Below are 20,832 nucleotides of genomic sequence, written 5' to 3' on the forward strand. Positions count from 1 at the left end.
CCCCCGTCAGAAACCTATTTTAACAGCCCCTCTTCAACCTTTATTTTCCAAGCCCCTTTTCTCCAACTATTTCCAACAGGCCATGTCACATTTGGCATGCATGTAAAACGTCGGCCACGTGGTAACCTCAGTGGGGGCATGAAGTGGTGACACAGTAACAGGAGGAAAGATCATGGTGTGTTCGGTAGAAATGAGAAAGGCACACGAAGTAGATCGGTGTCAAGACGACAGGTAAATTTAGTACATTTGGCTGTGGGCACATGGAGGAAAATCCTGAAGGTGGAGGGTGGCAGGAAAATACCAAACCAGCAGGGCTCAACATTTCAAGTTAGTAGCCAGGCATGAAGTGTCACTCACTACTTCAATTCTCCACATGCACACAAGTACAAAATGTTGTACTCGCCAAGAGTCAAGAGAGTACATTTTACGGCCTGAAACCTGCATCGGTTTACTGAATACTTGGGGAATATGGGTCCCCCCACGATGCCTCAATTTTTCCCCCTGCATAGTTTTGCACCAAGCAGTTATTAGGCATCAAATAGAGATCAAGGAGGGTACACAATCATCCCCACAGAGATATACAACAATTTTTACTCCCAAAAATAGGCAAATGAGCAACAACAAAAAAATTAAATATAAATACATCCAACACCCCCTCCCCCCCCCCCCGCCGCCCCCACCACCACCACCCCTCCGTCTCTACGCACAAATCTTCATGGAAACATTCTTATCAGTGGAACCAGCAGAGAAGTGACAAGGGAAGAAACTTACTGGCTGAACTTAAAGCTAAAACGCATTATTGAATCGAAATGACTTACTAGGTATGATAAGCACCACACACCATGGGTAATAATAAGCAGCGCTCAGATGCCCGAGCGTTCATAGCGCTATATAAATACAAAATTATTATTATTATAAAGTAAGGCTAACAAAAAGAGATCCGTTGGTTCAGGTATATTATATTGAGATTTGTATTTGCTTAAAAACACCCAAACTCAATGTACTGCTCACTTGGAGAAACGGGGTGCGAAATACTCCAATGTTAAAGTCTTACCAGGAGCATTGTACAGTCAATTGTTGTTTCCACCATCTACTTGGAAGTGGCATCCAACTGATGTCACTCGTTGGCGGCCACCATAGTCATGGTGGCTACTTGCACACCAACGGCTGCTTGTGTTCTCACCTGTGGTCATCAAGGGCACACAATAGCATCATTGTGCCAAACATGGCGCCCACGTCCTAAAAAAATATTTAATGCCGAAAGCCCCGAGAGATCACCTTGCAAGGCATAATTTAGAGGACGTAGAACCTGCTGACACTTACAAAGACGGATGCAAATTGAACATGCCCAGATCCCTGCGCGTTTCGTTTTTGTTACACAAGCGATACTATCCTTTTGCAGGGCTTGCGTTTATTCACAAAAAAAAAATGTAATTTATGATTTACGCAGCAATGTCCCCTGACGTACAACCGAATAAGAAGGTGGAAATGTGCAGTATTAGGGAAACAAGGCAATTCTATGAAAATACCACACAAACGCAAACGTAACAGTCCCACTGGGCAGTGAGCTATTCTCAAATTGCCAAGTCGAGGCTTCTGGAAAAAGCGCCTCGTCTTTTTCTTTGCACGACAGAAAATTATACAGAAGCTTTTGACCCGGCACATTCATGTTTTCATACATCAGTGCAAGGCCTGTGTACAAAGACAAGGGTCTATTACAAATGGTGAGTAAGTATGGCCTTCGTGCACAGGCAGGATTTGAAGGGATGTACTTAATTATACTTTGAGCCCACGCACTGGGTGAGGGGGGGTTAATACGTTGCAAATCCCTGGCAAAGAAAAGATTGTGACAGCACAATTATACCCCTCAGCCCACTTGATACAGTGGTTTACATTTAAATTGTTGCTCTGCAGGCGCATAAAAACAGATCAACAGAAATCAGCTATTTGCAGGACTACACTACTGTGCTTGCAAGGGTCACTTCCCACAAAGGGAGAAGATTTAGTCTAAAGTCGTCAACAGTGCCACTTGTAGGTTTTGATTTCCAGTCCCAGCTACTTGACTAAATTGTGTAAACTTGGGCAAATCCCTTAACACAACTCATGTGCCTAATTTGTGGGTGCATAAGGCTTACAAGTACTGGTTGTTTAGCATGAAATCAAGAGTACAGTTCCATTACAATAATGTGGTAACAAAGTTTCTCATAGACTAAGGTCTAGCGACAGCATGGCGTGGTCACAATACACCACCTCTCAGGCAAGCGTTTAAGACCACTATGGTGGCGATGGAAGTAGTACAAATATTTGATAACGTAACAAAATAGGTGAAAGGTTGCTCATCTACAAACACGTCCTCATCAACAAAATCAGTGAAGGTGAACAAACATCATCCTGCGTATTTTACGTTACAATTCCAGTCAAATACGGGGTGGGTTCACAATACAAATGTATTTTCATAAGATAATACAATAAATATTTAAATATTTCCAGCAAATGACATGCATCAGGTAACACTTAAAAAGGCCCCTACAGGTTACCAGTCAGTGGGAACATTTGGGGAACACACACAGTGAGGTTTCTATTAGCTGATCAGCATCCCACACACAGACTTAAACATTGCTGTGCAGCAAGAAATTAGCTAGTTGTACTGATGGTTTGCGCTTTGCCAATAATTAAGATGAATATCGTATATATATATCAAATTCTTCTATACAGTTCTATTTCAAAATATACGATTTATTGTGAGCCAGAAATAGTTTCTGTTTACAGCCGACACGTGTTTCGACAGTCTTTTTCAAGGCTGTCGTTACAAAGCTCTGAAGAAATAAAGTGTAACAATGTCAAAAAAGAAAATAAGATTACATACCATAATCATAAAGGCAGGCAGTTGACACTGTAAAAACAAACAAAAACATAAGACAAGCAAAAGTAAGGATTCAGAATAAGACTTATTGTCTAGCTAACATGTGCTATGTAAGCCTTGTGGGCCCTCCTTTGGTACTAAAAGTGATCATTATGAGGCAATCAAATTGCTGATATAGATGAGGCAATCAAATTTCTGATATGGATTGAGTGAAGCACCTGAAATCCCTGCACTTGTGCAATCAAGATAATGTGCTATAAACATGCATTAGTCCCACGCATTTCACTATATAATCGTTACAGCTGTTGGTAAAAAATTAGTTATCAATGTGACCAAATGCTATTGGCCAATGTGTCCCTCTCAGGATTCTGATTGCGTATCCGTTACAGGGTGAGTAATGACATCACTCACCAATTGCTGCTTAATGATCTTGCCTAAAAGAAAATGATCAAGTATTGGTGAGTCACATTAGCACGAGTATCTCTAGTTGGTCACTTACCCATTAGATCGCCAGTAAATTGCTTAATATTGCAATAATGGGCTGTTGTCCTGAAGGTAGCTCCTCTGTAGTAGCTGTAGATGTGGCACCATCATCCTCAAAATGCTGCTTACCTCTTTAGGAAAGCTAAAAATGGAGTGGAATGATTCCAGGCACCTCGCACGTGGGCGCCATATTGCTCGTTTATGTACCGGGCGTACGCGTGACGTCACATGCACGTTGCGTGTGATGTCACAGCAATCTATTGTAAATAATAACTAGAACTAGGTATGCTGGCTGTGCAGCGCTCATTCTTTGCAGTTCTTTAACAAGTGTATATAAAAGGCAATTATTCTTTGGTATGTCGGTGTCACCTAGCCCGATTAAAAAACTGAAGATGAAAAGAAAAATTAGATGATCACCCTGGAAATGGATGGTGAGGTCTTAATAGTCGTGTAAATATAGTCCGACCCAATTGGAGTTTTTCCAATTGCAAAAAATGAAATAAAGGCAACACATTGGTTTTTGTGAGATACCAATTTGGTTTTTGTGAGATACCAATAAATTGATCAAGTTTGCTTGAAATAACCATAGTTATTTGTTTCAAGGTCTCATTTATTTTGTCATAGGGCCGCATCATGGGCAATGTTATATAATATGCTCAACTTGAGCGAGACTGATCTTGATAAGTTCTCAGAGTGGTGTGAGACACCCAAATGTCTCACCCGATAGTCCCAAGGGATCTATCATCCAGATGACCAGGACACGGCCATTGCTTTTGGATCCAGTTCCTGGGAGGTGGACCACTGCGGGAGGATCACCTGGGTGAGGGGTCTTTGTGGAGTCGGACACCGGATGGCGAGACGCTGTATCCCTCCCCCTGTAACACCTTTACCCCATCCTACCAGGTAGAATATGTGGGAACTTTACCCCCACCGCTCCTTCCTTTCTCAAACACTTTCACACGGACTGCCCACTCTGCGGGTAAACATTTTCAGGTTTGATCAGGTAATTACTGACAATCCATTACACCCGACTTCCATCAAACTTCCCCATACGGATAGAAGGCGGAGCATGAGAGCACACTGAGCGAGGCAAAGCACACAAGGAACAGTTTCGAGTCATCAGCTGAACGAGGGGAGAAAGACTGCAAACCAATAAGTGTTTGCAAGGAGGGAAATACCCTTGACCTTTTCTGCAAGAAACCATTATGCTCAAGAAACCTTTGAGTCATAAAGCGTCCAGACTGAAGAATCCTGCATTGTGTGTCGGAGATACCGAAGGCCCGCCCGCATAACCGACCAAGGTGGGGAGGAGCAGCAGCCGCTGGGATCCTCCTTGGCTCCAAGAACCAAGAAACGCCAGAGAGAAATCAACCCAGCCGGTGAGTTGGGGAGACAGATGCAAGACCGGTCTGTGTTGAAATCAAATAAGTACAAGATGTTCCCCCTCAGACTGGTCTTCTGCTGGCGACTTGAAAGTTTAACAGATATTCTTATGCAATTGACACTATTGATTGTAGATGTGATTGAGAACTAGTGTTGCGTCTCCCTGGAGTAAGTGGAGGGAATATGCGGGAAAGCCATAAACCACCTTAATATGCACAAAACTAAAGCAAGAACCTCCCGGAGACTTGCGCCACATTGAGGTAGCTGGTCAAATTGTTTGTCAAATAACCGACTGCTCTTTCTGATGACACGCGTTTCGGCTGGTTAGCCTTTCTCAAATCAGGGCAAATTAACATTCGTCCATAAATGATTGCCAAAAGAAGTTCAAATGGTCAAGTCATGGGTTCCATCCCCATGCAACGTGTTAACTGGAGAAAATCTGCGCTGCTCAGCAGTAAGCATTTGAAACGTTTACGCAATACTTCGATCTTAAGCCTAAATATTTTTTTTAGGAGGGCGCCCACTATCCGGAACACATTTTGTCCTTAATTTCTTGATAGTAGCCGTTGCAATACAAGAAGTTGCAGTGACTGGTTGTACATGCTGACAGGTTGGTACCTGCAGCATGTGCAGGTGTGCACATGTGGACTGTGACAAATACACTTACAAAGAAGCCACAGGGCGAAGGCCCAGGGCGAAGGCCCAGGGAAAAGGCCCAGGGAAAAGGCCACATTCAGAGCTCTCGTCTGCTCTGCTGCGAGAGAAGAATCAGCTGCTGCCCCGAGGATCCCCCCCACCAGCATCCGAATTCGCACCGGAGTGCATCCGCCCATACAGCCGTGCATCAGCACCCACGGCATCTGCTGCAAACCACGAGGAGCTCGGCCCCTCCAAAATGGCCGCCTACGCTGCCATAGCAACCACCATCAACAACAGAGATGGCCGCCGCATCATCACCGCCGCGGCCCGAGCATCCAATAGGCCCGTGGAGCCTACCAGCCCCTCCCCTACTGCTTTAAAAGTAGGCGGAGGCGACCGACAGGCAAAGCCACAGGGCGAAGGCCCAGGGAAAAGGCCACATCCAGAGCTCTCGTCTGCTCTGCTGCGAGAGAAGGATCAGCTGCTGCCCCGAGGATCCCCCCCACCAGCATCCGAATTCGCACCGGAGTGCATCCGCCCATACAGCCGTGCATCAGCACCCACGGCATCTGCTGCAAACCACGAGGAGCTCGGCCCCTCCAAAATGGCCGCCTACGCTGCCATAGCAACCACCATCAACAACAGAGATGGCCGCCGCATCATCACCGCCGCGGCCCGAGCATCCAATAGGCCCGTGGAGCCTACCAGCCCCTCCCCTACTGCTTTAAAAGTAGGCGGAGGCGACCGACAGGCGAAGCCACAGGGCGAAGGCCCAGGGAAAAGGCCACATCCAGAGCTCTCGTCTGCTCTGCTGCGAGAGAAGGATCAGCTGCTGCCCCGAGGATCCCCCCCACCAGCATCCGAATTCGCACCGGAGTGCATCCGCCCATACAGCCGTGCATCAGCACCCACGGCATCTGCTGCAAACCACGAGGAGCTCGGCCCCTCCAAAATGGCCGCCTACGCTGCCATAGCAACCACCATCAACAACAGAGATGGCCGCCGCATCATCACCGCCGCGGCCCGAGCATCCAATAGGCCCGTGGAGCCTACCAGCCCCTCCCCTACTGCTTTAAAAGTAGGCGGAGGCGACCGACAGGCGAAGCCACAGGGCGAAGGCCCAGGGAAAAGGCCACATCCAGAGCTCTCGTCTGCTCTCTGCTGCTCGAAGGTGCGGATACCGACCAAAGGTAAGACCCCCCCCTTTAATTGGTCCCCCGCACCGCTAATAAGCAGGCTATCACGCCTACGAGCCCGCACAGCAGCCCCGCACGCCTGCATGGTCCCCCTCTCCTATCTCTGCAGAAACGACCGCCTCTGCACGAGGATATCTCTCCCTTCAGCCGCACTGCATGTCCCAATCACCCTCTGGTCACCGCCCCGGTACTGCCAGCCTGTCTCTTCCGCTGTGCACGCAATGCAATACAGGCATCAACCATGCCCCCCTGCAGGTCGCCGGTTTTCAGAAGCAACCCCCATCACGAAACCCACTACCCCCATCCGGGCCAAAACTGTACCTGCCATCAAGACCACCGCCGCTGTATCTACAGGTGCAATTTGCGATATGAACGCAAAGCACGCCTCATGTACTGCCTCCATTGAATGTAACTCGAGGCGTGATGCATACACCAACACTCTTGATATGTATGTTACAGCCATGGCCACTGATGCTACTGTGATTCCACTTGTTATGTGTGATTTAGGTGCGCCCAGCACGGCCTCTGCAGCTGCCACTGTTGCTACTGTGATGTGTGATTTAGGTGCGCCCAGCACTGCCTCTGCTGCTGCCACTGTTGCTACTGTGATGTGTGATTTAGGTGCGCCCAGCACTGCCTCTGCTGCTGCCACTGTTGCTACTGTGATGTGTGATTTAGGTGCGCCCAGCACGGCCTCTGCAGCTGCCACTGTTGCTACTGTGATGTGTGATTTAGGTGCGCCCAGCACTGCCTCTGCTGCTGCCACTGTTGCTACTGTGATGTGTGATTTAGGTGCGCCCAGCACTGTCTCTACTGCTGCCACTGACGATATTGGTAAACCACTTGGTATGTTCGCCCCCACCACTGCTAGCGTATCGACCCTAAGCAAACCATCAATACTCAAATGCGCCCTCATCAATGCGCGCTCCCTCCCGGCACACGCCCTAGATATCCACGACCTCATATGCAACTCCAACCTTGATCTACTATTTATCTGCGAAACATGGCTCCATGAAGCCGCAGGCCCTGCTCTAGCCATTGCCCTACCCGATGGTTATACAACTTTCAGGCAAGACCGCAATACACAAAAAGGAGGGGGGGGGGTCGCACTGATAGCCAAACAATCCATCCCTATCAGAAAAATACTAGGAGACCCCTCACACAGTTGTGACTACATGCTCGTCAAAATCAACCCCTCACCTAGCTGCACCATCACCGCCCACCTCACATACCGCCCACCAGGACCAGCGGGAGAATTCCAAGAAGCGCTCTTACACACCATCAGCAACAACCTCAAGAAAACCACCATGTCCATCCTCCTGGGTGACATGAACCTCGGGCTCAATGACCCCTCAGACAGGAATGCCACCTCGTTCAACAACGCCCTCACAACACTTGGATTCAAACAAGAGGTGTTAAGACCAACACACAACAAAGGCCGCATACTGTATTGGATCACCCAACACAACTGTCAGATATCGACGCCCATCATTGACCCCATTCCCTGGTCGGACCACTCCATCATCCACTTCAATATCAACTATTCTAGAACTCCACCTACCGCTCACCAAGCTCTGCTGCCTGCCCTCACGAGGAGCACCAAGCAACTAACCAAGGAAAGACTATCTCCCCATCTCCTGGTTCCCGAACTCAAACACCCTTTCACCAACAACCCAGACACTCTCGCCGAAACCTACAACGCCATTATCACCAAGGCCATAGATACCATTGCTCCCTTGGCACTGAGGAAAGCTAAACCCACCAAAAAAAACTAACTCTTGGTTCACTCAGGATCTCCTGAAATTACGCTCACAAAAAAGACTAGCTCTCAAAGCCTGGCAAACGAACCCCACTGAGATCACTAAACAAGCCTTTAAAGACACCGCCAAACAATACAAATCCACCATCATTGCTGCCAAAGCCAACTCCTTCAATACCAGGATCGCCAACGCTAAATCCGGATCCAGAGAAATCTTCGCTATCTTCAGAGAATTGGAGTCCCCTAATCCCCCCCCTAACCCCTTGAATAAAGACAAAGATTGGTGCAATGACATCCAAGAAGCCATGCTCAACAAACTGAATACTCTGCAAGATAAAATCATCACTCACCAAAAAGCCTTATCGCAACAACTATCCAACCTACACCAGAACACCGCCCCTTCCGGAATCCCATCCTTCTCGTTCCGGGAGATGACAGAAGAGGAAGTCCGAACCATACTCAACGCCATCAAACCCTCCAACTGTAAAGGCGACTCATGTCCTGCCCAGCTCATCAAGGATAGCGCACCTTCACTAGTACCGTTCTTCACAGCCTTCATCAATGCCTGGTTCAGATCCAACCAAGTGCCATCCTGCCTCAAAGAAGCTTGGGTCCGCCCATTACTGAAAAAACACACACTAGACCCCAAGGTACCAGGGAACTACAGGCCCATCACAACAGTTCCATTCCTTCTCAAAATCCTGGATAAAGCTGCATACATCCAAGTTCAAAACTACCTAGAAACGCATCACCTACTTGGTCTCCGGCAATCTGGCTTCCGGCCAAACCATGGCACAGAAACAGCACTACTGGACCTCAAGAACCAAATCGATGACCTAAGAGACGTAGGCAAACCAGCTCTCCTACTTCTACTAGACCTTTCGGCGGCATTCGACCTGGTCAATCATGACACCCTCTGCCACCACCTCTCTACAGCGGGCAACTTCTCACCAGAAGCCACCGCCTGGATAGCATCCTTCCTCAAGGGCAGAGAAATGAAAGTCTTCTCGGACACAGCCTGCGCCCAGTCACATCTCATTAAATGCGGTGTCCCGCAGGGATCCTGCATATCTCCTACTCTTTACAACCTTTTCACAAGGGCACTATTTAAATACCTCGATGCAATGGGCATCACATACACAAACTACGCGGACGACACACAAGTCCTCATCCCTCTCACCGGAGACTATGAAGCCGACCAAAAAACCCTCATCTCCATCTACACCACCATCCAAACCTGGATGGCTGAGAATTGGCTCTGCCTCAACAGCGAAAAAACAGAGTTACTCATCATCGGATCACCTGCCACAATCAATAAAATGGGGTCCCAATATGACTCCATCATCGACAACTGCTGCATCTCGGTCTCCAAAACAGTCAAAACCCTTGGGGTCTACCTGGACTCCAACCTCACCATGGACAGACAGGTCAACGCAATCTCTTCAGCAGCAGCCTACCACTCAAAACTTATCACCGCAGCAAGGCCCTTCCTTTCGCAGGAAAACTCCCTCACCATCGCAAGAGCTATCATAGGATCCCGCCTAGACTACTGCAATGCACTCCTACTAGGCACTTCAGCCAAAAACATTAAAAAACTTCAAACGGTGCAGAACAATGCCCTCAGAGCAGCAACAGGAATCTCGAAAAGAGACCACATTTCAGCCACCAGAAAATCCGTCCACTGGCTTCCAGTTAAGGAACGAATCCTTTTTAAATCACTGGCACTCACCCACAAATGCCGACAGGACACAGCGCCACGCTACCTTGCGCAGAGATTCTCCGATCCCCCCTCCAACAGACCAACTAGATCTAGCCACACCAACCGCCTAGCAATTCCAAAAAGCTTCAGAACCAGAGCAGGTGGCACTAGCTTCCCAGTCCTCGCCGCCACCAACTGGAGCTTATTACCCGCCGAGATTAGAGGTATCAAATCCCACTTGTGCTTCAGGAAAGCAATAAAAACGATGCTGTTTGTATAAAACCCTGGGCCATGTCAACTGTATAACCAATGTAATGTCAAACGTCCTTTTTTTTCCCAGGCTAGGGGTAGATACGATCTCGCTGTAACCTCTATCTACCCCTCCTTGTACTGAAACTAAGTCATTATCTTGCAACAGCGCCCCGATGCCTCTGGGCTGTGTGGCGCTTTACAAATGTAAAAATAAAATAAAATAAAGAAAGTACTGAGATCAGGATTAAGGATTTTTTTAACTGCAGAATAACCTTTGTAGTATATGCAATAATTTTTGTTTGCAAGAAATTGTACATTGGCAGTACAATTAGGCAGTTACGGGTACGAATTACAGAGCATCTGGCCAGCCTTAGCCGTCAAGACCCTTAATTACCACTGCAGTTCACTGGCAAGAACACCATGAGATGCACAAGAAGAGTGATCTACGGTTAATTGGTCTTATGAGGGCCCAATGTGGCAAAAGTGGGGGCGGCCAGAAACTGAAACTCAAGCGTATGGAATCGAAATGTATTTATAACCTACGCGGCGTTACGGAAGGTCTCAAACAGAACATGAGATGCATGCGTTTTTGTGAAAATACATTTTGCTGCAAGTGTTGATTTGATATAATGTATACCGATGTGCTTAATATGCGATTGGGATGGGAAGCAATACAGGCTGTTTGTTTAATTGTGCTTCCCGTGAATATCTTTCAAAAACATAGGCGCGGATCCAAGTGCTCTTATACTTGAAACACAGAATACGAGATGTATGTGTTTTTATAAAAATTGATTTTTTGTAAAGTATTGATTTGCTATAAGTATACCGATGTGCACAGTATATGTTTGGGATAGGAGTCAATACAGGTTGTTTGCCTCATAATTTTCGCGATTACCATTCAAATGTAGGAGCGGACAATAGTGCTCTTATAACTGGTGTTAACAGTTGAAGAAAGGCATAAATATATGCATGTGTGTCAAAAAATTTGAATTCAATGCGACCGAACGAATGGTTGTATGAAGCACTTAAAAAGCCTGTGCTAGGCTCGCTGTTAAAATACTTTGAGAAGTAACCACTCTGAGAACTTATCAAGATCAGTCTCGCTCAAGTTGAGCATATTATATAAAACATTCCCCATGATGAGGCCCTATGACAAAATAAATGAGACCCTGAAACAAATAACTTTATGGTTATTTCAAGCAAACTTGCTCAGTATATTGGTATCTCTGTACAGAGTACACAAAAACGTATTACGCATTACCTTTATTTCATTTTTTGCAATTGGCATACTGCAATTGGGTCAGACTATATTTACGACTATTTAGACCTTATTATCCTTTTCCAGGGAGATCGTTTCATCTCATTTTCAGTTTATTTTAATCAGGCTAGCTGACACTGACATATCGAAGAATAATTGCCTTTTAAATACTGTTAACTGCAAAGAAAGAGCACAGCACAGCCAGCATACCTAGTTCTTATTATTTACAAAAGATTGCTGTGACGTCACACATACGACCCGGTACATAAATAAGCAATATGGTGGCTGCGTGCTCCACACGGGCCAGGTGTCTGGAATCATTCCACTCCATTTTTCGTTTTCTTGAAGAGTCAAGCAGCATTTCGAGGATGCTGGTGCCACATCAGTAATATTTGTCTATTATACAATTCCAAAAATCATATCATTTTGGGAATGATGTAGACAGCAAATGTGCCAAGTACTGGGCACTTGGACTCAGAACTTACTCCTAATTTAATTTTATTGGCTTTCTTGAAATCATGTAACTGATACTATGATAATTCTGCATATTTTGCACTATCCTGATGCAAAACCCATTACAAATTGCATTGCTCAGCCATATATGACTAATGCGTCGAGGAGGATACTATATAGTTTCCAGTAATATTATTCATTACACAGGGCTCTCTGCTAGTTGCAGTGTTTTCTAAAGAAATCACGAGCGTGTTTAAATATACTGCATTACTCATGCTCTCCTGCAGGACTACATAAAGGACCAGAGGATACTACTCCAATACCCATTTATGTTACCCACCTTGAATTACACAGCATTTAAAAGGTAAGACTTAGATGCCTCATTCTTTTATTTAGTCAACAGACCCAGTGGACACTTCTTAACTGGTTCAGTCTATTAACCTTTTAGCTACTACAGAGGAGCTACCTTCAGGACAACAGCCCATTATTGCAATATTTAAGGTATTTACTGCAGTCTAATGGGTAAGTGACCAACCAACTAGAGATACTAATGCCACTAAACCATATGGGCTTCCTAGAGAACTCTGACTCACCGATACTTGATAGTTTTCTTTTAGGCAAGCTGCAATTGGGGAGCAATACGACTACTCACCCTATAACGGATATGCAATGGGAATCCTGAGAGGGCCACATTGGCCAATAGCATTTGTCATATTGATAACTCACTTTCTTTAGCACCAGCTATAACGATAATATAGTGAAATGCATGGGAATAATGCATGTTTGCAGCACACCATCTTGGTCATTAGATCCAACTTTAATCGCATGATTGCAGGATTGCAGGTGCTTCACTCAATCCATATCAGGAATTATGATTGCCTGATAATGATCACTTCTTACCAAAGGAGGGCACACAAGGCTTACATAACACAAGTTAAATAGACAATTCTTATACTGAATGCTTAACTTTTGCTTGTCCTATGTTTGCTTGTTTTTAGCGTCTCACCTGCCTGCCTTTATGATTATGGTATGTAATCTTATTTTCTTTATGGACATTGTTATACTTCGTATTATTTCTTTGTAACTGACAGCCTTGAAAAAGTCTCGAAATACGTGTCGGCTGTAAACAGGAACTATTTCTGGATCACAATAAATCCTAATTTTGCAAAACAACTGTATAGAAGAAATTTGATATATACAATATTTCAATATTCATCTGTTATTAATCATTGGCAAAGAGCAAACCATCAGTACAACTAGCTAATTTCTGTACAATACATGAGGTCTGGGGAAAAACACAGCTTGCCACACCTTACTTATTCGGGCCCGAGCACATCCACTAGCAATTATATCCCCACAAATAGTTTTGATGTGCAGCAAGAGCGTGTACATATTCTAAAAACTGCTATAGTACAGTACTACATTTCCTTGAACTGGGGGAAGTTACCAGATCCACAAAGTGGAAACCAAGAAGGAATTATCTTGGCAGAGAACATATACCACATTGAGAAGTTCCATTTGGAAGGACCTTCAAGAGAGGATTATTCTCATCATAAGACTCACTCAGAACACCACCATGCTTTCTTCAAAATTTACCATGCTCGAGGCCATTGCAGTGCAATCAGCAAAGGGCTTTGGTTTCCATCGAACAGTGCCTGGATTCTCCTCTGTACTGCTGTGCATACGCTCCAGTATCAGGGGGCAAGTGCTATGGCAGGGAGAAGAGGAACAGAACACAGGTGTGGGGGCCTGGAGAACATCTACCATTTCAGAGACGACATAAAAGATAGCCTCTGAAGAATACTAATCTCACAGCAAAGCCAATAAGAAAATCTCATTGTCAAGCCAAGGTCTGTGGGCGGAGGCGAGAAAGTAGTACAGACTCTGGATATTGGCAAATGTCACCTCTAAAGTAGTATGCGATTGCTCCATTGAAAAAACCATTGCAAAAAACCAATAGCTTGGACTGATGCATAGCCATTGTGTCCAGTTGCAGGCTCTGGTATTGCCATTAGATACTTTTGGCCGGATTGCAAATCTAACCAGGGTCAAGACCTTTTGAAAGACTACACTAGTTGTGAACTGTGTAAAGACTCCATTGAATGGCGGAAGAGTCAGACACAGATAGATAATGAGTGGACAAGTGGTTCCCATGGCAAAATTATGCGACCATGTGGAAGTAGCTGCAGCTTTATAATAAAGCTTGTGTCTGAGAATAAAACATATTACATTCCAGTAGTTCATTTGTTCCTTAAAGTTATTTTCTGAAAATAGGCGGGAAGTAAAAGTATTTTCCCACAGTATGGGCTACCAAAGCATAAGTACTTGCACCTTTTCTAGGTTGTTCTATTCAACGCAAAAGGCAATCGCAATGATGGTGACTATTTTTATCAAAACCCAAGGTAACTGTAGCATTGGCATCCAAAGCACAAAACACCAGCATGAAGAAACTACCCAGTTAACACACTAATAGTAATTGTCCACTTAAAGCAAATGTGCTAGATTCCACGACGACTAGCAGGCAGAGTAATGCCAATTTCCCTTGGTCACATTCGCACAGCATTTTTTTTTAGAAGTCCAATTAGCACAGTAAAGGCAGAATCCATTGGTCAAATTTCGGTTTTGTGAGTTTACCCTGCCCATTCGGGGCCACTCGCAAAAATATACCACCATTTTTGGACCACCTTGGAGCAGCCTTCAACAGGCTGGATTTTGCCACCATCACGGGTTCCAGCCCAGAAACCCATAATGCAATCCTGGAGGTTTGGTGGGTCATTTGGCCCTGCATTTCTAGACATTACACCTAAGGTTAAACTCCTGATTGTTAATTCTGGGACTGACAAGACTGACTTGTTACGACCAGACTGTGTATAAACGTGAATGTTGTTGGTAATGGAAGATAACGGAATGGAGAGGTCAAACTAATATCAAATTGAAAAAGGATGATGTCAAAAAAATGTAAGAGTTTGTCTTCTACCATGTCTGGTGAGACAGATTGGTTCCTTATTTGGGAGTAGACCATCAAAGTATACTAATACATACTCATCAATAGCAAGAAAATATATCCCCCAGATCCTAAACCGTGACAGATGGATTTGGACGTATGACAATGGCGGTACATCGGGAGAAAAGGGCCAGATGTCTGCCCTTCTGTTTGTAGCAACAGTCTGGCACTGTTGTGTGTGAAATGATTATGCAGGTATTTGGATCACGGCTGGTCAGTCTTAAAAGCCTTCTACAACAGCAATGTCATTATGAGCCCGGCTGTGCTGGAATAATGCACTAGGAAACAGGAGGAAAAAAAACACAGTCTACTTGCCCCCCACGCTCCAAACTGCATAGGTTCTATAGACCGGAAAGCTAAGAGTAACTATGTGCACATTTAAAAGAGGGTAGGTTTTGAAAACTGGCTCATCTAAGAGTAAAGTCCTGGACCTGGGCGTTCTTGAAATTCTTGAGACCCCCTCTAAGAAATTAATGTGGATTGCAGGATCCCAACTCGACTGAAGGTGGGTTTTTGTTTTATTTTCTCTTCTCAACTATAGGCTGCACGGGCAACATGCTGGTCTTGGAAGCAAGAGCAACAGAGTTTTGAATCCCAGATCCGCGCTTAGAAACCAAATTCTGGTATTACGAGCGTTATAAAAAAAAAACCATTAAAAAAAATAAATAATAGAGGGCATCAGGGGTCTTCGTTCCAACAGGGGTGCAGAGTCCACTTACCAGCTTTCATTTGCAGTCTTAATAAAAAGGTGTTATTAGCCTTTTTCCTAAACCGAGTGCTGCTCAGCTGTACGGTTTACTTATTTGGGTGTTTTGTGGAGCGCTACCTGCCACCTTATGGCTGCTTCAAAGCAGCCCAACCTCCTCACTGGTAGGGATAACGTTATCCTTTCATAAGGAACACAAATTGAGCATCCCAGTGCATTAAGTGGGTTTAAAAGCATAAACATTAAAGAACAATGAGGCCCACGTTCCACAGCCAGAGTACGCGTTATGTTAATTCTCTCTCATTCTCCCCGGTTTATTCCGATCAATATCAGTTTGACTTTGGTGCAGGCATGGATTTCAAAGTTTCACGTGCATAATGGACTGGGTTTGAAAAACAGATCCAACCCTCCCTCCTTCCCTCCCTCTTCTCGGAAAATACACACGCTATTGAAATAACAAAACGGAAACATTTCTGTCGTCTACTTAAACCACATTTAGTCGTCTACTTAAACCACATTTAAAAACATTTGCAGCAGTTTTGCTTCCCACAACACGTGACTTAGAACATTAAGCTACCTACAGGGTTTCGGTAGGGAGGGGGCATTGCATAACGAGATCAGATACGCTTTAATAGCAACAAGGTTCATTCTCCACAGACCTGGGAACTCCCTGGCTGTGTTGCCCTGCGGCCAGAGCAGTAGCACGCCAGCGCTAGCTTCCAATGCAGGATATGCGCAATCACCACATGCACAGGCCATCGCACCTGGCTCGACAAAGCTTACCAAACGGTATGGTCTGGGAAAGGACAGATCCAGGCATAGACATTTTTGAAGTCACGGGGGGGGGGGAGCATTCTGTCGCCCTCCACTTCAGGAAATGCGGCCAAACTGCCAGTAAAAGATCGGCAGGATAACAAGCGGAGGGCACTTTGTTATTCCTCTCACAATCGTACATCGAGAATCCTTTTAAAAGTACTTAAAATCCCTCTTCAAAAAATGTAAAGACGAGTCAACGATGGGCAGGGAGGGCATGTTTTGCTTCAACCATATTTTTAACGGGGAAAAAAGTGTTCGAAGAAAAAAAAAATGTGAGAACGAAAATCGGCTGTACAAAAATGAAACCCTTCATTCGGTATCATAGTGGACAAGGGCAGCAGGGTGTCCCCCGCACCCTTGTTCACATAATGGCACCAGGGATTGCGGGGGTGTCCCCTGCTCCCTATTAAATATTGTTTAAAAAGAAAAAAAGAAAGACCCTGCAGCGCCGGTTCGCATTCACGTAATTGAAGGGGACGGAGGTAACCTGCACAGAGGTAAGTAAGGAGATGGGGGAAGCTGGTTACCACAAATGTTCGGGGGAGTGAAAAACGAAAGTCACTTTTGTTCAAATTACTCATTTTTTTTTCTCCCTTAAATATTTCTTATTTAATCTATTCATGACAACCACAAGGTGTGTGGGTGTCAAACATCCATTGGTGTGAGGTAATGTCACTGAGAGTTGTGTTGCAAATTAGGAATTAGACCATGTAGAAATTCAGCATGAGAATTTTGTGCAATGCCTCTAGAGACCAATGACCTGTGTGGGGTATCCTCCCTTGAGAAAAATACCATGGGCAACCGGCGGTAGGGTCTTGAAACGCACCCAGTCCAATACTCCTTCAGCTCGCTAGAAGGCTCTCGCGGATTAGAGTACTAGACAAGCAAATCCCCTCAAGGCTCTTCCTGACAGAAGAGGTGCATTTGCAGTTTCTTCCTCAAAGTCACACGTTTGCCTGGAAGTGAGGGTCAGCAGAGACCATGTTCAACAATAGGTAGCACAAGCGTGGAGAGCTGGCCTCCCTCTTCACAACCACACTGTTCTGGGGATATGAACCACACTGGCTGGCTGGTTTAGCCGAGGGAAAATACTGGACTATCGCATAGTTATTTGATTTCTATCTTCTATGGGTGCCTTTGTGGTTCGTGAAGGAAACTTTGGCGTTCATTGGAAGCCGATGGTGTGTCCGCAGAGGCTGATCAGTTCACATGGTTTTTGCTTCAAGAGATCAGTCTGATTGCGACATGGTTAAAAGTGTGCGATTGTTTCCTACAATAACTGCAATTGTTTCCTACAATAACTGGTATTCTAAGTGTTTGGGAAAGAGTAGCAGGAGCAATGACTATCGAACCAAGATCTACAAAGTGGGAAGAAAGTTGTTGTGCTGACACAATCGTTTATCCAACGAGAGGTAGCGGAGCAAGGGCCATTCTTTAATTTTGAGCTACAGAACTGTGGTTCCGTTTCCGGCCATGTGAACAATCCACTTTTAAAGACTGGGGATGCAGTTTCTCCAAGGATTTAATGGTTTCCTCTGGTGCGGCGTAGGACGAGCATCATCTGCAGAGACTTGCCCACATTTGCAAAACAAAAGCCCTGAGATTTAGGTTACTCAGTGCCACGCCCCCACAGGTATTCCTGACTCCACCCACATGTTAAAAAAAAACTTCAAAAGCAGGCTGGGGAAATGTACCATGTTCTTGCCATTATGTGCACGATCGGACTCCTCGTCGTTGCACTTCCAAGGCCCCCAGCGTTTGCCTCCATTCCCCATGGACAGATAAACAGCAGCTAGCATATGAGCAATTATACGCCTACAAATGCTGCTAAATATACAGATTGCATTATTTTGCTACAAACCATACCAAATGCCCATCCATAAATAAGAAAATACATGCAAACTCTTGCCATATAAAATTAAAAATGGTGTAGGAATGCTTCCAAGACGTTACCGTTTAAATCCACGTGCTTTCATGTGTGCGGCTTTAATGTTTGGATCCTCTGCCCTGAGCCTTTACCATACGGCGCGCCTCTGTGCTCTTGTAATGCTCATGTTAACAATCACAAACGGTAGTCTTCGGGTAGAATAAAAGCAGGGGGCCCGTCATCGCTCAAGGAAGGGCTACATTCCCCAGGTTAAAAAGCAGATTTTGATGCTGTTGTGAATCACCTATATAGTCTTCAATTTACGGGTCACACCCGCAAGTGAAGCCAGTTTGTAGCCGTGCATTACTGCCCCTCTCTACCTTGGAACACTGGAGGTTTCCAACTCTTACCCAGAAATCCGGAGAAGGCACGTTAAACCCCAGAGGATCTGAGGTACTCCCGGAGAGTAAGCAGGCCTGCATATGCACAGTAGCTACCACAGAGCTTATGGGCGCCGATCTTGAACAGGTGAAGCAGGAACCCCATTAACATAATCGATACCCCACAAGACACAATTTACGTTCAGGCACTGCTTTCCTGGAGAAAGAAAACATGTGCACCAGATACCCCAGTGCAGATGCAGGGAGGCGCAGCCCGCTCAACAAACACCGCTCCCAAGTTCCAATCGCCACCCCAAGAAGTCTCCAAACGTTCTGCTTTCTCAGTTCCACTAATAAGTGTTCCGCCAGGGCTGGCATGAGGGAACACCAAGTTGCCATAGGTAATCTTAAGGGTGACATATTTAATGTACCATAGCAACTATACAAAGGAGGACCAGAAGTATTGGATATGCAGAGACTGCTCCGGAATTGGGCACTCTGTCCCCCAGACTGAGGTTTTTCTTTATCTGGATTTTAGGGAGAGGGTCGGGTGACTTCTTGTAGAACTCAAGCTGCAAACGCAACAAGAGTGTACATCTTCACAAAAGTGTCTGCCCTGCCAGCAGAAGAGCGGAACAAATCCACATAATGCTTATAAACCAAATACATGTTATGAGAGTTTGGTGATTTACCAGTAACGATTAAAGCCAGAACCCTGCAACCCATGGGCAGACTCCAACCACCAAGCCTTCAGTTAACAGCACCCTACATGAACTGATTATGCCACAGAGACCGGTCAAACATGGTTTCTCAGCAAAGCCTAGAATTGCAATGAAAGCAAAAACTCCTGTGTTCAGCATGCTTAGAGTCACAGCCAAACCTGCACAATTTATATCCAGGGGAATGCCTGTATCCACCCACCTCTACTTCCATTACTGAAGTGTAATCCTGGCAGCCACTGTCAAATTGTAATCCTACTTATGTTGATGGCTGGTGCAGGCTTTTTATATTTAGAAAATCTGGTCAACCCAACCATGCAACATGATCCAATGTGACTAACTAGGATGGTGATGGGGCAAACGACCAGGCGTATGGGATAAGCGGAGGAGGCGGCCGCCGGCTGAGTGTTTTGGGGGCCCAGGTAACCAGGCATATGGGGTCAGGGGGGTTATGGGTTGCACGGGGGGGGGGGGGAGGAAAAAGCAGCGGGAAACTGGTGCCTCGAGGGAAAAGTCAACAGGAGCATAGCCTCCGGTTTATCACGAGCACAACGTTATACAGCGCCATAATGAAACTTGTATAAAGTGGACAACTCCGGGATAAAACTTCCATTCACCTCTGTCGCAGCCACTTGAACACGAAAAATTAAAGCAACTTCTTCAGACAGTGGTTTATGTCATGCAGAGCTTGCACGTACTACTAGAACATACCAAACAAAGATGCATACTGCAAGGACCATTTGCAAAGACTCGTGCACACAAATAGAACATTCTTTGAAACCGTGCACGAACTGCATGTTTCGCGAAAAAAGCCCAAAATGACATTTTTTGTAGAAAAATAAAAAAATAGAAAATCGACAAGTGAAAATCAACGAAGAATCGTAAAGGAAAAGTCTGCAACGGCGCACTTCCGGTTCCTACGCAGAGCTGACTGCAGACAGTGGTGCTGCAGCAAAGCCCATCTGACGCAGGTTGTCTTCATCTATCAGCTATCATTGCCCGTTTGTTCACCACATCCAGGCCAACCTCGCCCTTTTTGCGCCCCCACCTCAAACTCCCTGATCTAGAGTGAAGGGATGAAATTAGCAAAGTGCATGGCCGCAGCGGGTGCTTTTGCTGCAGAGCTCCACATCTGTTACACTTAGTGGTGGAAATGAGAAAAAAATGGTGGGGGATCCCACAAGAGCTGGGGTGGGGGCGTAGTTTGGTAGGGACGTTGCCCGAGGAGGCAGGGTTTAGGGGGGCAGAGCCGTCAGTTGACTCCTATCAAAGGAAATGTCCAAAATAATAGTTTAAAACGGCGCCATTTCTTTCATGCTGCTTCTTTTCCAAACTATATATTAATTCCACTTTAA

General features: G+C 45.5%; 1 protein-coding gene across 2 annotated transcripts in view; it reads right to left on the reverse strand.

Annotated features, from left to right (window-relative positions):
• RNF149 (ring finger protein 149) overlaps positions 1 to 20,832 on the reverse strand; it is a 175,945-nt gene that overhangs the window by 109,423 nt on the left and 45,690 nt on the right. Inside the window, exon 2 of one of the 2 annotated variants that reach the window (XM_069636719.1) lies at positions 2,867 to 2,893. The exons of the other annotated variant lie outside the window; for it this stretch is intronic. Coding sequence (XP_069492820.1) covers positions 2,867 to 2,893 — 27 coding nt within the window. The remainder of the gene's footprint in view (positions 1 to 2,866; positions 2,894 to 20,832) is intronic. 2 annotated transcript variants of the gene reach the window in all.

This window comes from Ambystoma mexicanum, chromosome 7p, assembly GCF_040938575.1.
Source record: "Ambystoma mexicanum isolate Mex_15411 chromosome 7p, UKY_AmexF1_1, whole genome shotgun sequence".
Taxonomy (NCBI): domain Eukaryota; kingdom Metazoa; phylum Chordata; class Amphibia; order Caudata; family Ambystomatidae; genus Ambystoma; species Ambystoma mexicanum.